The sequence below is a fragment of the Bos indicus x Bos taurus genome, chromosome 22 (genome assembly GCF_003369695.1).
Source record: "Bos indicus x Bos taurus breed Angus x Brahman F1 hybrid chromosome 22, Bos_hybrid_MaternalHap_v2.0, whole genome shotgun sequence".
Classification (NCBI taxonomy): Eukaryota; Metazoa; Chordata; class Mammalia; order Artiodactyla; family Bovidae; genus Bos; species Bos indicus x Bos taurus.
In genome coordinates, this window is record NC_040097.1 from 9,839,559 (window position 1) to 9,856,951 (window position 17,393).

General features: G+C 41.0%; 1 protein-coding gene across 3 annotated transcripts in view; it reads right to left on the reverse strand.

The window, feature by feature from the left end:
• QRICH1 (glutamine rich 1) overlaps window positions 1-17,393 on the reverse strand; it is a 42,352-nt gene that overhangs the window by 8,734 nt on the left and 16,225 nt on the right. For all 3 annotated transcript variants that reach the window (XM_027522989.1, XM_027522991.1, XM_027522990.1), the window contains 3 exons: window positions 6,732-7,769; window positions 1,548-1,725; window positions 806-960 (listed from right to left, as the gene is read on the reverse strand). In XM_027522989.1, coding sequence (XP_027378790.1) covers window positions 806-960; window positions 1,548-1,725; window positions 6,732-7,769 — 1,371 coding nt within the window. The remainder of the gene's footprint in view (window positions 1-805; window positions 961-1,547; window positions 1,726-6,731; window positions 7,770-17,393) is intronic.

Genomic DNA, 17,393 nt, shown 5'->3' on the forward strand with positions numbered 1-17,393 from the left:
TCTTACTAGCTATGGTTAAGTTATGTAACTCACGTGAGTCTTGTAACTTTGGGGGCTCAGTTTCCTTGTTTGTAAATGGAGAGGACTATGCCTGCCTTGCATGAGTAAGAGAGCATGGAATGAGACAAAGCATATACCGTAATTCACCCAGTGCTCCCAGTGACTGCTAAGAAAGAGTAACAAAATGGGAGATGGGTTTTTCTCAGGCCTCAGCAACAGGGTGAGTCCCAGTCAGCAAGTGTTCTTCCATTACACCGTGGGCTTCTCTACAATAGCATTCAAACACTAGGAAATCCCCATCTGGTCTCTGACACTGCTGGTCCTAAAATGAATCTCCCTGTTCATCTTCATCTTAGATATCTTGAAAACCTAACTACAGTTGTATAGTCTAGCTAGACTCTTTCAAATAATTATTTTGCATTAATGCAGGAAACAATGAGAAAATGAACTATATGTCAGCACCAGACTGTTCTGGGAGAATTGCTTTCCTGCAAACTAGATGTTTAACAAAAAGTGTTACATAAATGTTTCATGATTTTTAAAAAAATATCATATTTTAACAAACATTTCTCCAGATTGAGGGATTATTTTATTATCTGATTTTCTAAAGTGAACATGTAGATCTTTTCCAATCTAAAAAAAAAACACATTTAAAAACATTTCCAATTTTTAAAAAATGTACATTTAAAACCTCATTATATAGTTGGAAGAGAGTATCTTTATTGTTACCACTTCTAATTTGACTACACAGCAAATACCCAATGGGAACACAAGGCAAACAGGTTCCTATGAAGCTGTTTCCTACCTTTTGAATACACAGGAAAATATAGTACAGCACATCTGGGTCATAGGGTTCACCTTCTCCATTTCGAGCTTCCCGTGTCATCAGACAGAGCCCATAATTCAACTCAGCCACAGCAGAAGAGATGAGATCTTCCTGGAATCGTAGCAACTGACGCCCTACAACATAAGTCCCAAAGGTCAGTGAGGGTCCTGGCAACAGCCATTTCTTTATTGGCTTCTTATATCCCTGGAAGGAGGTTACAGAGCAGATACCACCCATCAAGGCACTGGGGTGAAAACAATCACTTGTATCTGTGATCAAAACTAGCCTACAAAGACAATAATCCTGTTTGCCCTATTACCAAAAGGGTTCCCTTCCCATCTCACATATCCCCCAATTATTAGAGCCAAGAAATGAAAGCAAAAACACAAAACCCACCCTCTGTAATATGAGAAAGTATATGAGGATAATGCTAAGTAAGAAGGGCCCTAAGAACACTCACTAGTTCTTGTCTCCTCCCAGAAGTCTCTGCCCCAGAAATACATATGTACAAAAATGCCTGATCTTGGGCACACCCCACAAATCCTGCTTGTTTATAGTAGGTCCAGCCTGCCTCTTGTCTTGGATTCAGCACACTAATTCAGATGGAGCGCCCAAGTGCCCAGAGCCAAGGGATACACTTTCCTGCCATCCGTCTTCCTGCTGCTTCAGTGCCACTGCATTTCACACACAGTCCAACCCCCCTGCCCTCCCGAACACTTACTCCCAATGGGTGCCAGTCTGTTCTGAGCATCCTTCTCAAGCTCAGCATTCTTGGTCTGCGCCCAGTTTTTCCACACCTCAAGCCCTTCTTCTGGCTTCAAAGAATTTGGAAGCAGAAGTTCTGGTGAAGGCTGTGGCTGTGACTGTGGTTCAACTTCAGCAACCTGGACAGTCTGAGCCTATGAGAGAGAAATCATCAAAACGTGTCAATAGGTCATTTGACAAAACTGCCAGAAAAATGCTCTAACTCTTTTAACTAAAAAGCTGCACTTCTGCTTGCTGTCCTAAACTTTGGAGTCCTGTTCTTTATTTCAGAGACAGCAATGGCTAGTGCAAAGCTTCTTAATCTTAACTGTACTTTTGAATCTCTTATTTTAAAACACGAATACCTGAGCTCCACCTCAGAATCTCTTTTTAAAGAGGTATCAGACAAATCTTCCCATGTAAAAAGGCAATTCTAATCTTTGGTCATTGCCCAGAGCTACTGGCACAAAGCACTGCTCATCAACTACAATGTGCAAATAAATTTTATTAAAACGTGGATTCTGATTAGGAAGATCTCACGTGGGACCTGAGATTCTGCATTTCTAAGAAACCCCCAAGGAAGGGAGCTGGTCTTCAGACTACACTTTCAGTACCAAGTGTCCAGACTGTTAAACTTAGTTGCACCTTAAAATCATCTGGGCTGCTTTTAAAAAATATCCATGCCTGGGCCTTGTCCCTAGGGATCCTGATTTAATTGGTCTAAGGTGGTGGCCTGCCATCGGTATTTTTAAAAGCTCTCTGGGTTATTCTAATGTCCAGTCCTGGTTGAGAATCATCATGTTCCTTCTCAATAATACTGCTTTGGCTCATAAGGACATTTTCTGAAGACAGGAAGCACTGTCTGAGCTTCCCACCTCCAAATCAAGAACAGTCCCATCCTCAATGGTCTGAGAGCCAAACTGTGCAGACAAAAGGACAGAGAATGTCCATGACCCTCAATCACAGTCCCCATCAGGCAGGATAGACACCAACACAGATACAAAGCACAGGTTCTTGGGTCTCACAAACCTGTCTGCATTGTAAAACAAATTCCCTTGAACAATTTTCTATGCCAGGGCCTACCTAAAGGGCTGAAAAATGCCAAATCATTCAACTTGAAGGCTAAACAATGAATATATGACACATACATTTGCTTATCAATCAATAAAAATAAAAACTGTCCTACTAGCTTTGATATAAGATACATTATTAAACAAGGAGATAAACAAGGAGATAAACAAATACCAGTGCCAGACTCTTAAATGTCTGTTGACCCTGGAGCTCCCCTCCAGACACACTTCTCAGTTCAACCACCATTCTTCTTGGTGAGTCTCCAAAACTTGCCCAGTTAGGATCTCCATGTTTGTGGAAATGATTGCTAACTACGTGCCTCTAAGCTAGACCATGCCTTAATATACTCAATGGGTACTGTGTATCTCGGACTGAACATCCCAAAGCCACCTCAAACTACTATCTAGGGAGAGAATTCATCACTTTGCCCACCCAGAAGTATTCTCCTCAGACTTTCCTCCCTGTTGCTCAATGGCAACACCATCTACCCAAGTAAGAAATCTAGGAGTCTGACAGGGTTAGTAGGTGAGAGCAGTGCTTCTCTACTGTCTTAGCAGCCAGGTTCTCTTCACAGTGTGCCTCCACTCACTACATGTAACACTCCCAACCACCTTGACAACCAGAATTCTTCCACACACATTCAAATGTCTATCAGTGGGTAGGGGAAACACAAGTTTCATCCAGGTTAAAAACTACTGATACAAGTGCACCCCTGGTGTAGAGTTTTTCCTATTTAAAATGGAGCCCTTAAAGAGTTGGGAAGTGACATAATCCTACATTTTAAAAATATTATTCTTGATCTATAGAAAATGGAATAGTGGAAGTAGGTGCTGGTGGCCAAGACCAGGATGGTGGCAGTGAAATGATTTAAGAGATTCTGAGAAGTTTGGTGGCAGAACTAATGTGGCTTGTTGATGAACTGACTCTGAGGAGGAAGGGAACGCAGACTCAAGGACTCTGGCTTACATAACTAGGTAGATGATGGTATCATTTTCTGAGACGAATAATTTTTGATAGTGGTAGAGGAGATGCTGACGAAGAGCTGAGATATCTTTACCAAACGCAGGTAAATAATAAGTGGGCTGCTGAAAGTATAGTAAGGGTCTGAAGGGGAAAGGCACAGTCTAGAGATAAAGAGCTATGCGTCACTGCAGTACATGGACTGCACACAGGTTAAGACATGGGCTCAGGAGCCCACCTATCCAAGGCTGAATGTCAACTCTGCCACTTGCTAAAAGGTGACTTTAATCTCTGTACCTCAGTTTCTTCATTTGTAAAATGGAGATAGTAGTACATACCTCTTAAGGTTGGTGTGAGAATTAAAAGAGTTATTACATGTAACACTATGGACAGTGCCTGGCAGAAGGTGTCAGGGATTATTACCTTCTGCAGCAGTCATCTAGAGGATTCTGAAAATCATGGCAATGGACAGAAATCCCCTAGGGGAGAAAAGAGCATTAGTACTGAGCTCTGAGAAATACCAACGTGTATGGTTCAGACAGAGGAGATAGAGACTTCAGCAAAGTCTCCTGAGAAGGACAAATAACCAGTAGGGTGGGAGGAAATAACACAGAAGTCCAGAGGAGAGTTTCAAGAAGGCAGGCTTGGTCTGCTCTATTGTGTGTTGCTGTGAATGAGATAAAAACAGACATGCCTGCTGGATCTGGCCATGGGGAGGCAGGTCAACGATGACCTTGACAAGAGCAGACTGGGTTGGTCATGAGCTGGAAGAGGAAACTGGTCAGCGAGTAGAGACAGCCTGTGCAGATAATGCTTGTGAAAACTCTGGGAATAAAGCAAAGTGGAGAAACAGGGGAACAGATGGAGGTGGGTGTGAGGTCAAGGGAGGGAGGTTTTGTCACAAATCTGGTTTTAAAGACAAGTTATAAAAAACCTTTCAAAAGGGGTATGTCAGGTGAAGGAACACATCAGCTCTCCCTAGGGTTCAACTCACATCACAGCACAATTATCTTCACATGGGCTATGAGGGCTCCAAAGGCAGAGGCTGTCTTATTCATCTCTGTTCCCCAAAACCTAGAACAGAGCCCAATAAGGGGAACAGAGGGATATCTGTGGTGTAAATGGGCAAGCTAATCTTTCCTGCATGATGGGCATTCTTCCCAATATTTCTTTTCCTGGCAATAATCTTTGACATATGTCCCTATAAAGGGACATGTGTGTCTCCTTTGCTAAAGGAGATACAGCCTCTGAAGAACATGAAGAGCACAGGCTTACTAAAATGGACTCTAGAATAAGATTTTCCAGTTGAAGGGCCCAGATGTGCAAATTACTAGTAGAGCCCGTTGAGCAACAAAAGAGCCCTGAACTGCAAACTGGATCATCAGGCCCAGGAGAGTGGAGGAGAGGCTGAAGTTCAGCACAGTGCACCATGACAAGTCTCTGGGTGGTCTCTCCTACACGCGAATCTATTCCACACACCACTATCTGATTCTTCTGAATACCATCACTCAGGCAGGATTCTGGAAATTTTCCCACCACAGACCATACCAACTCTTCACTTCAGGAAGACAGTCCCTTTGCCCCCTCCACTAACTCCTCTCCCACAGTTTTCCCTCCTCTCATGTTAACCTAGGCATACCCCTTGTGCCCACCCGTAGCTCTGCATTCATGCTGTGCCATTCTGTCAATCTAAGCTATAAACAAGAGATCAAATGCCAGTTTTTCCACAAAGATGCTCCTGTTTTAACCCAGAACGATTTCTGAATTCCCGCCTGACTTTTGTGTTAGTATACATTCACACTTGATTATGTTGCTCTATAAAGAGTTTATAAAGAAACAGAAACCATGAGTTCTTACTTCCACCAGATTATCAGCCATCTGAAGCAATGACTCTGTCCTATTCTACTCCTAGGCCTGACAGCTGGATTTTAACAGGTCCTTAATAAAGTCACCTAGGATTAATACACTGTTGCCTCTATGAAACCACTTGGCCAGCTGTTGCTTATCCAATCATTTACTGCTTGAGTTTCTGAGTGTGGTCCCTGGTCTGACAGTGCTTTCTTGGTGCCAGCTCCCTCACATGCACTCCCAGAGCACCTGTGCTGAGGCACATTGCCTTCAGCAGTCTCATGAGACCAGAGGCTCTACATCTAGTCTAAATGTCTGCTAGACAAGGGACCAGAAACTTTACTAATAGTCTTAACAGGCGGACCTATGACAGCCTCAAGAAGACTAACAATTACCAAAAAGAGCCAAGCAATTTTAAAATTAAAATTTCGACAGGTCTATTTTAGCAACTTATCTATAAATCTAAAATCATTTCAAAAGAAAAAGTTAAAAAACTTAGCTCAACATAGATGCCATGACAGAAAACTCATTAACCATGACCTATCTTAGTATTTTTAAGAAACATAAAAATATCATTGGAAAGTCCCACTTGTAAAGGTTGCTTATTTAAGAGTCCCAAAGATAATCACTTTTTTCTTTTTTTCGGCCATGCTACAAGGCTAGAGGATTTCAGTCGTCTGACCAGAGATCGAACCCATGCCATTTGCAGTGGGAGCACAGAGTCCTAACCACTGGACTACCAGAGAATTCCCCAAAGATAATCACTTTTAACAGGCCCACCAGGAAATCTTTTAGATCTCCTAATTCACCTATACTGTGTCCAGTGTAGTCCATCTTTAGATGACAACTAAAGAAGGAACAATTTAACAGCTTCTCCACTGTAATGAATTTACAGCCTGTGTGTTCAACTACAGAAGTTCCACTAGATCTGTTCATTTGCGATGCAGAAAGCAGCTTCTGGGACAAAAATAACACTTGGGGTGACCCGTTAGTCTCGACCTAAAACTTTACTTTTCCTAAAAAGAGATCACAAAAAAGCACTCTGAGCATTTACCCCCAAAGCAGTTTCTGGTCATTTACCTCCAGACACCAGGCTAGAATGCCTGCCTATTCCATACCCTCACCCCGTTCCCTCTCCCCAATCCTAATTAAAACACTAAATACTGTATTACTACTGCAAGGCCAACATCACTCTAGTAAACAAGCCAGAGGTTGCCAAGCAAGTTCGGTGTGGCTCTGGGCCCCAGGGAGGCAGGCTGCCCTACAGGTAAGTCTCACTTACTGAACAAGTAACCTGGAGCTGCTGCTGCTGCTGCTGCTGAGGCGGCGGCGGCGTCTGTTCCTGGGGGGTCTGTTGCTGTGGCTGCTGCTGGGGGTCCCATATATGGACAGTCTGAGCTGTATTCTGGTATGTGCCTGCCACGGCCTGCACAGCCACTGGAATGTGGATGTTGCCATTCATGAACTGTGCTGGAAAGAGAGAGTTTGCAAGGGTCTGCACTACCTCTTCATGGGAGTTTTTCACTACAGATGTGGTGCCCACCATCTTCTCCTTGTCATCCTCCAGCTTCACAGCTGCCAGGGCTGTGGGTGAGCCACTGACGTGAACTGCGTTGTAGGCTTCCTGGGGAATGGCAATGTGGGTAATGCTCTGCTGCTGAGGGTCCCCCCGGGGCTGGGCAGAGTAAACAGGTATGGTCCAAGTTTCTCCTGTAGGGCTAGTAATGGTCCCAGTGGCACTGTACAGGTGGGCACTGTCTACCGTCAGTAAGTCGGGCCTCAAAGACACGTAACTCTGCTGCTGGCCCTGTGGAATGGCCAGTACAGTGGCCACTGGCTGCCCTGAGATGGCGTAGGACACAGTGATGGGCATGTCCACTTTGCGCTTCTTCACTGGCTGGAGGACACTGGCTGTGCCAACCCGCCGTTCCCCTTCCCGAGGTGAGCCCTGCTGAGACGGCGGTGGGGAAAGGGCACCCACAGTCTGGATTTGGATCTGCTGACCCCCAGCAAGAGACTGGCCAGCCACCAGCTGAGCCTGGATCTGCTGGTGCGGGATGTGCTCCTCCGGGATCTCTGGAGCCTGGATCTGCTGGGCCGCCTGCATGTGCTGCACCTGGATCTGGGCCGCCTGCAGCTGCGAAGGGCTGGGGCTCTGCAGAGATGGGGTCTGGATGGAGGGGGCTGCCGGCTGTGCTGCTTGGCCTTGGATCTGCACCTGGACGTGGATGGGCTGCTCAGCAGGCTGGTGAACGGTGAGTTGCGGGGAGAGCTGCTGAGCCGAGACCTGCTGCGGAGACTGCTGTACCTGTACCTGTACCTGCAGCAACAAGATGTGGCAGTGAGTGAACTGGACAACACAGAGAACCCAGTCCCGAAGGGCAGAGATCTCAGGCAGGAGCCCTGCGTACTGTGAGGAGGAGGGGCTGCCATACTCCAGCCTTCTGAGGAAGCCGTAATCTCTGAATATGCTGCGTTCAGAGCAACACACAGCCACCGGAGAGCACTCAAGACTAGCACACGAGAAATATCAAAACTCTTGCTCATTTCTTACCTTCTTTTTAAAAGTCAGCCCTTTTGTTTTCGCATACTCATATAGTAGTATAAGAATACAATGTATAAATATATACTTAGGTGTATATTCAAAAAATAGTTTATCCATGTGGTTAGTGATTGAAAGTGTGGGGACGTTGTTCTAAAGGGTCAGAAAGAGAAGTACATTCCACAGGCATTCAACTCCCAACTCAGGATCAAAACTACTCCCACCACAGACAAACCACAGTAGAGACAAAATACTTGAAATCCCTTTATGAGACATCTCCAATTTTGCTGCTGTAAGACAGGCACAGATTCTTTAGAGCGCTTATTTACGATACCTTTATTTTACAGGAGAAGCCACTCGATTCCTGATAATTTAATCTAACTAAGGTGACTATATCCCAGATAACACATTTCTGATGATAATGCAGTTCATGTCTTACTGCTGTACTTCAGCACACAGAATGGCATGAAAAGATGCTACACATGGTATGTAACTTTAAAACAGACCATATTTTTCCATCAGACATTTATCTAAATTATTCTGAATGCATGTAGGAATTAGGAAGGTAGAAAATAAGAAGGTAGATCAGTGATTGTATACATCACAAAAGATAACCAAAGATGATGCTGGGACAATTGGCTGTCCACATAAAAAGAATGAAGTTGGACTTTTTTCTCACATCATACACAGAAAATGGTAAAGGATCTGAACAATTCTCCCAAGATAAGAAAATGGCTGGCAAGCACATGAAAAGTTGTTCAACATCATTAACTGTCAGGGAAATGCAAAGCAAAAGAAGATACCATTTAAACCCACTAGGACAACTGTAATAAACAGATAACAGGGGTCTCCCTGGCAGTTCAGTGGTCAAGACTTTCAATGAGGTGGGCCTGGGTTCCATTCCTGGTCTAGGAACTAGGATCCCACATGCTGTGTGGCACAGTCAAAAAATAAAATTAAAAAAAGAAAAAAAAAAAGACCACAATTTTTTTAAGAATAAAAGATACTGTTGGCACGTATACAAAAAAAATTGGAATTTTCACACACTGCTGGTGGGAATGTAAAATTGGTATAGCTGCTTTGGAACAAAAGTCTGGCAGATCATAAAAAAGTTAAACATAGCATATGACAAAGATATGAAAAACAAACCGTATGACCCAGCAGTTGCATTCCTAGGTACATACTCAAGAGAAATAAAAACTATACTCACAAAAAACTTGGACATAAATGTTAATAACAGCATTATTTATAGTAAGTGACAAGTGGAAACAACCCAAATACCCATCAACTGATGAATAAAATAAAATGTAGTACTTCCATACAAAAGAATGTTGTCTAGTAAGAAAAAAATAAAATGCTGATAAAAAGCTACAACACAGATGAACCCTGAAAACATTATGCCAAATGAAGTTAATCGCAAAAGACTACATATTGTATAATTCCATTTATATGAGTGTCCAAAATAGGCAAATCTACAGAAATAAAGTAGATTAGTGCCTGTCCAGGAGATAGGGATTGGGGGAAATACGAAGTAACGGCTAAAGCCACAAGCTTTCTTTCTGGGATGACGGGAATGTTCTAAAATTGATGTGATAATGGTTGTACAACTCTGTGAATAGACTAAAAACTATGAAGTTGTACACTTTACATGGAAATGAATGAATTGATATGAGAATTATACATCAAGAAAGCCATGACTAATTAAAAAAAAAATCATAGGCAAGGAGGAAGTTATATAAAGAGCATAGACCTTGAGAGCTGACTTGAAATGCTGCTGTACTTTCCTGGCTACAAGTCCCTGAAGCTTCTGTTTCCTGAGGAACAATAAAAAGGGCCTACCTGCTTACCTCCTCACAGAGTGGTCATGAGCATGAAATAATCTTTACTGACATATAGTAGGTGTTCAAACGGAGAAGGCAATGGCAACCCACTCCAGTACTCTTGCCTGGAAAATCCCATGGACGGAGGAGCCTGGTAGGCTGCAGTCCACGGGGTCGCTAAAAGTTGGGCACAACTGAGCAACTTGATTTTCAGTTTTCACTTTCATGCATTGGAGAAGGAAATGGCAACCCACTCCAGTGTTCTTGCCTAGAGAATCCCAGGGACAGAGGAGCCTAGTGGGCTGCCGTCTATGGGGTCGCACAGAGTCGGACATGACTGAAGTGACTTAGCAGCTTAGCAGCAGCAGCAGGTGTTCAAAAAGTTGGTTTGCTTCCTCATAAGCAGTACACCAGTGAGTCTCAAAATGTAGTTTCCAGGCCAACATCATCATCACCCATGCAACTTGTCAGAAATATAAACTTTTAGGTGGAACAATTAAAACAGAAACTCTAGGGAATGGGATCAGCAATGTGATGCATGCTCAAATTTGAGAATCAGTGCTTTACACCAAGGACATAAAGGAAAGTATGAAGCCAATTACTAAAGAAGAGCTGCTTTCAAGTTTTCTGGTCTCAGGACTCTTTTAAAAAAATGACTGAAGACGCCAAAGAGCTTTTCTATAGATAGCAATATTTACTACATTAGAAATTAAAACTAGGAAACTTAGAAAAATATTAATTCATTAAAAATTACCATATAAACCAATATAAATGTCAACATAAATCATAAATTCTTATGAAAAGTAACTTTATTTTCCAAAACAAAAAATCTATAATAAGAGTTGCATAAAATTTTACATCTTTGCAAACCTCTTTAATGGCTGACTTAATTGAAGACAGCTGAATTCTTTGTATTTGCTTTTGCAATCTGTTGTGCACACGTCACACATGGTCTCTGCAAAACCCCACTGTACACTCATGAGAGAACGAGAGTGAAAAAGGCATATAAACATCTTCATATTATAATAATAACAGCCTTAACTTTAAGGAATCACTCTTAACACTGTAAGAGCAATTAAAATTTCAGAGTGCTGGGAACTACCAGTCCCTGAACTACCCTTTAAGAATCACTGTTGTAGAGTTAAATACACAGTATGTTTTTTAACTATATTATTACTGGCTTAGAAACAAAAGTTCAAAATCTGGTTATTATCATTGAATTGTAGTTCATATTCTTAATGATTTTACTCTATCTCTTTACAATGACTTTTCCTAGAAAGCATTTATCAATATTCAATCTTCCAACACAAACAAGTTAGCAAAGTACTAAGGAATCAGAACTGAAGGCATTTACCCAAATGAGGCATTTACTCAAATCAGAATAAACAGGTAAAGATAATCTGATGCTACTTTATATCCTAAGTAGTTAGAATTTACAATTAAAAGAGTAAAAGTTAAAGCACTTTCTGACATTTCCTTACCAATGTCAACATACTGTACAGGGTATCAATTATATGTTTATAACCTTTACCCATTAAGAATCATGTCAATAAAAAATTAAATATTACTTGTAATACCTTTCATATCTTTATTTATATAAAAATATAACTTTTTATCTGATTAGGTAATTACTACAGAGTCACTGCAAAATCAATGCAGAGGGCAAATGCAACTATGAAATTAAAAAACATTTGCTCCTTGGAAGAAAAGTTATGACCAACCTAGACAGCATATTAAAAAGCAGAGACATTACTTTAGCCAACAAAGGTCCATCTAGTCAAAGCTATGGTTTTTCCAGCAGTCATGTATGGAGGTGAGAGTAGAACTATAAAGAAAGCTGAAAGCCAAAGAATTGATCCTTTTGAACTGTGGTGCTGGAGAAGACTTTTGAGAGTCCCTTGGACTGCAAGGAGATCCAACCAGTCCATCCTCAAGGAAATCAGCCCTGAATATTCATTGGAAGGACCCATGCTGAAGCTGACACTCCAATACTTTGGCCACCTGATGCAAAGAACTGACTCATTTGAAAAGACCCTGATGCTGGAAAAGATTGAAGGCGGGAGGAGAAGGGGACGACAGAGGATGAGATGGTTGGATGGCATCACCGACTCAATGGACATGAGTTTGAATAAACTCTGGGAGTTGGCAACGAACAGGGAAGCCTGGAGTGCTGCAGTCTGTGGGGTCGCAAAGAGTCGGACACGACTGAGCGACTGAACTGAACAGAGTCACACTGAAAATCTGAAAAGTCAGTGAAGTAAAAAAAGTTTTTTAAATTTTACTTGAACTTATGAGGAAATGAAATTAAAACTGAAGGAATAGCTGAACTTTGAATATTTCTTCACACCAAGAAGCTCTGACAAGATTTCTCTTAAAAAGAAAAAAAAAAAAAAAAGACAAAAATCTAAGACAGACATTCAGAGCTGATACTGTCTTTATTAACTACTTAATTTTCAAGGTAGGTAAACTGTCTCAGAAAACAAACTGACACACTGAAACCTTAACAAAAAATTAAAGAGAAAAAAAAGGCAGTTTGAAACTTAAGCTTAGATTTGAAATGATTCTAAAGAAACACAAAAAGAAAAAAGACCATCCCAAAGATACGCATGTACTAGGAAAGTGATATATTGATGGGGGAGAAGGACATTTCCGGAGAAGGTGAATTTGGTTTTATTGTTTTAAAAAGCACTATTTCTTACCTTCTATCAATCCCTCATAAATCACACTATATTTCAGTTCCCTTCACATCTGAATCCGTACTTCTCATTCAGCAACCCCCACCATCTTTCCCAGAGTTTTTCAATTGCTCTTCTTCCCCTCTGTTGATCAGAACAGATACACTTTATTATCCATCTGGGCTTTTGATGACATAGTATGTACAACGCTAATTACTTTCTTCTTGAGCATTCTGACTTCCTTTTCAACCTGGACAGACTGCATTCTAAGTCTTCTGTACAGACTTAAGATTTAGATTTCAATTCTGAGCTGGTTCTGTTTCTTTTATTCTCATGACTTTTTTAAAAATTTATTTTTTAATTGAAGGAATAATTGCTTTATAGAATTTCGTTGGTTTCTGCCAGACATCAACATCTCATGACTTCTTTCCTATATTTTTTTTTTTGATTGAGTATATTAAGTTTTTCAGATATGTTTGAATGTGGTCTTCAGATTAGCAGCATCAGCACCAACCTGGAATTTGTTAGAAATGCACATTTTCTGGAAATGAAAAAACTGCTGGAGATAACTGCATTGCCAAATTCACATCAGCATTATTTACAATGGCCAAGACATGGAAACAATCTTAAGTGTCTGTCAATACAATGAATATTATTCAGCCATATAAAGGGGGGAAATGCTGTCATCTGTGACAACATGGATGAATGGTGAAGGCATTATGCTAAGTGAAATCAGAGAGAGAAAGACAAATACTACATGATCTCATTTATATATAAAAACCTAAAAAAAAAAACAACCCCAACCAAACTCAGAAAAACAGATCAGATTTGTGGCTACTGAGGCAGAGGCAAAGACAAGAGGAATTGGATGAAGATGGTCAAAAGGTACAAACTTCCTAGATAACTAAGTACTAGGGATTTATTTATTTAGTTGGCTATACCAAGTCTTAGTTGCAGCATGCAGGATTAGTTCCTGACCAGGGATGGAACCCAGGCACCCTAAATTCTCATTACAAAGGAAAAAATGTTTCTTTCTTACTCTGTATATGAGATGATGGATGTTAACTAAATTTATTGTGGTCACCATCTCATGATATATATAAATGAAATAATTGAGCTGTACACCTTAAACTTATACACTGCTGTATGTCAACTATATGTCAATAAAACTAGGGGGCAGGGGGATATAAATTCTCAGCAGTGACCCCAGACTAGCTGAATTTGTAGTGGGAGAAGGATGGCCATTTCTGTTTTAAGAAACCCTCCAGGTGATTCTAATGTACCCTGAAGTTTGATAACCAATAGTGTAAAAGTTTTATTGGACCTCACTAGCTTAGGTTCTTCGGAGCAGGCAATGGCATCCCACTCCAGTCCTCTTGCCTGGAAAATCCCATGGACGGAGGAGCCTGGTAGGCTGGAGTCCATGAGGTCGCTAAGAGTTGGACAGGACTGAGCGACTTTACTTTCATGCACTGGAGAAGGAAATGGCAACCCACTCCAGTATTCTTGCCTGGAGAATCCCAGGGACGGGGGAGCCTGGTGGGTTGCCATCTATGGGGTCGCAGAGTCGGACACGACTGAAGCGACTTAGCAGCAGCAGCTTAGGTTCTTAACCTGTTTGCAGATGAATAATCTATTTCCTTTTCCTCAGTGTCATTCAGAACCTAAGTAATACAGAGCTCAACACAACATAAGGACTAAGTACTCCAACTAAAAAGCAATGAGAAAAACCAAGAAGTAATACATGTATTACCCCGCTTAGGAATCTTTTCTTCCAATCACTGACACTAAAAACAGTAATATTTTTTGTTCTGTTCTGTTTTTGGCTACTTTGAGTATAAAGCCAGTATTTTATGTAAGAATAAACCGGCTGAGTGTGCTGGGTCAATTCTGAAATTCCATCCCATAAACAATTTTAAAAGTTACTTTCTTATTTCCACAAAAAAAAAAGAATAAACAATTCTTCTCTCGTATTTCCCCAAAGCTGCATTTGTTACACATTTTTAGCAATCACTTAAAATGTGGTTAGTCCAAATTACATTGTGCTCACAAGTTCAAAACACAAAAAGATTTCAAAGATTTGTGCCAAAAAATGGTAAAATAATTTATCAACAATATACAACTTAATGCTGAAATAACATATTAGTTTAAATAAAATGTGATTTTATTTTTTTAAACGTGATTTTAAAAAGTCAATATCACCTCATTCTTCCCTCTTTTTCCATTTAAAAATTTTTTCTTGAAATATAGTTGATATACATCTTTCCCCTCTTGTATAAAACAGGCTACTAAAAATTTTGGAGAAGGAAATGGCAACCCACTCCAGTACTCCTGCCTGGAGAATTCCATGGACAAAGGAGCCTGGTAGGCTACAGTCCATGGGGTTGCAAAAGAGTCAGATACAACTGAGCAACTAACACTCACACTAAAAATTTTAGAATAACAAATGTGACTTACATTCAATTTCATCCTCTGAGTTTCACTGAGGAGGGACTGAGGAGAGGACAGTGCTCAGTGTGGCAGAAGAGATCCCACTAAGTGAGGAATCACAGCACCTGGGATCCAAATACACCTGTGCCTTTTAACAACTAGTCCGCAAATCCTTGGCTGAACTTTACTGTTCAAAAAAACGCTCTTCTGAAAGTGGTAAAAATCTCTATCCAAGTATCAAACATTTACCAAATTCTTAATATACAAATGAATAATCTACATATGGTGAGGGAAGAGATTTAAACATGGGTAAAAGGCTAACATGTCCACTGACAGACAAATGGACAAAGATGAGATATATATACATTTATATATATATAAATACACACACACACACCACTATTCCTCAGTCATTACAAAGAATGAAATAATGCCATGTGCAGCAACATGGATGGACCTAGAGATTACCATACTAAGTGAAGTAAGTCAGACAAATATCACATATATCACTTCTATGTGGAATCTAAAAATATGACACAAACTTATCTTCAAAACAGAAACAGACTCACAGATATAAAGAACAGACTTGTGGTTGCCAAGGGGGAGGAGGGGGGGAAGAGGCAAGTATTGGGACTTTGGAACTAGCAAGATGTAAAGTATTATATATAGGATGGATAAACAAGGGACTACTGGATAGCACAGGGAACTATATTCAATGTCCTGTGATAAACCATAGTGGAAAAGAAAAAAATATATATATATATGTATGTGTATGTGTAACTGTGTCACTCTGCTATATAACAAAAACTAACATATCATCATAAATCAACTATACTTCAATAACATTAAAAAAGAAAAGACTGGACATGAAGGGCCAGAAAAGGCAGCACTAAACGGCCCACCAATCTGAAGTGATGATCAGGATCTCAATCAGCTCACAAAATGCCAGTGAGAGAGTAGCTGATTTTAGTCCTATTTTTGGCTGCAGAATACACATTCTGACTTCTGCCTCCCCCAGGCAGAAGCTGGAATCACTCTTTCAACATCTCCCGCAGCTAGAGTGCAGGCCTGTGACCAAGACTTCCCAATTTAGACACTGCATGAAATTTGGACTCAGAAAGGAGCAACATGAGGCAGCAGGAACCACAACCTCCTTTTCTGGTGAGAGCGGAGGACTGTGGCAGAAATGGAACAGGATGGCATAAATCCCAATGAGAGACCATGGTAGGACAAGGACCTGTGCCCAAGGGTGTGGCTGCACGTCTTTGGCAAAGCCAGCCAGCAATGTGACCTGAGTCCTTTCCTGGCCGTGCAGCCTCCAAAATCCATTCTCTGACCCTCCTATAAATTTCCTGAGCTAACTACTACCCTTTAGCCAATTCTTCTGAGTAAACTAGGAGGAGGGAGGTGGGGGACTAATTGCCTGATACTTGTAACTAAAAGTCAAAACTCAGATGGATACAGAAGATGTAACAAGTTGGAAACTTTAAAACAGTGTTCACGGGAGGAGGGAGGAGGGTTCAGGATGGGGAACACATGTATACCTGTGGCGGATTCATTTTGATATTTGGCAAAACTAATACAATTATGTAAAGTTTAAAAATAAAAAAAAAATAATACAAAAATTTAAAAAAAAGAAACAAACAAACAAAAAAAACAGCGTTTACCTTAGGAGAGGAAGATGTGCAAAGCGGTACTAGAGATCTGAACTGCACCTGCAAAATTTTATGTCTTAAAAAAAAAAAAGGCAAACTGCCAAAAACAGCACAAACACTTGTTATAAAGATTTGTCTGGATACTTTTCAAATGTCTGAAAAGCAACTAGGGCCCTAGGTAGGAATTGAACTAATGAGCAGAGCAGGAAGAAAAAACAACAGTAGCTATGATTTATTTATTGAAGGCTTACTATGTGCCAGGCGGTGTACTTAAGACGTAGCATTTTATGTAGTCCTTAAAATAACTACAATATAAATTATTTTATTCTTATGATATAGATAAGGAAATGGACTCAAAGAGGTTAAATCGCCTGCCTGTGACCACATATCTAAAGAATCAGAGGAGGATCAAACTCATCTTTGTCTAAGAGCCAAGCCTGGCTCGTAATTACCTTCTTCCTCACTCAGCAACTCTACACGGTGGTGAGAGGATACTGCTGCTAACTCACTTCAGTCATGTCCAACTCTGTGCGACCCCATAGACAGTAGCCCACCAGGCTCCCCTGTCCCTGGGATTCTCCAAGCAAGAACACTGGAGTGGGTTGCCATTTCCTTCTCCAATGCATGAAAGTGAAAAGTGAAAGTGAAGTCGTTCAGTCCGACCCTCAGGGACCCCATGGACTGCAGCCTTCCAGGCTCCTCTGTCCATGGGATTTTCCAGACAAGAGTAATGGAGTGGGGTGCATTGCCTTCTCCCGGTGATGGGTTAGGGAGTGACTATACCAGCACAGAGAGAATGTGCAACAGCAAAAGAGGAAGAGG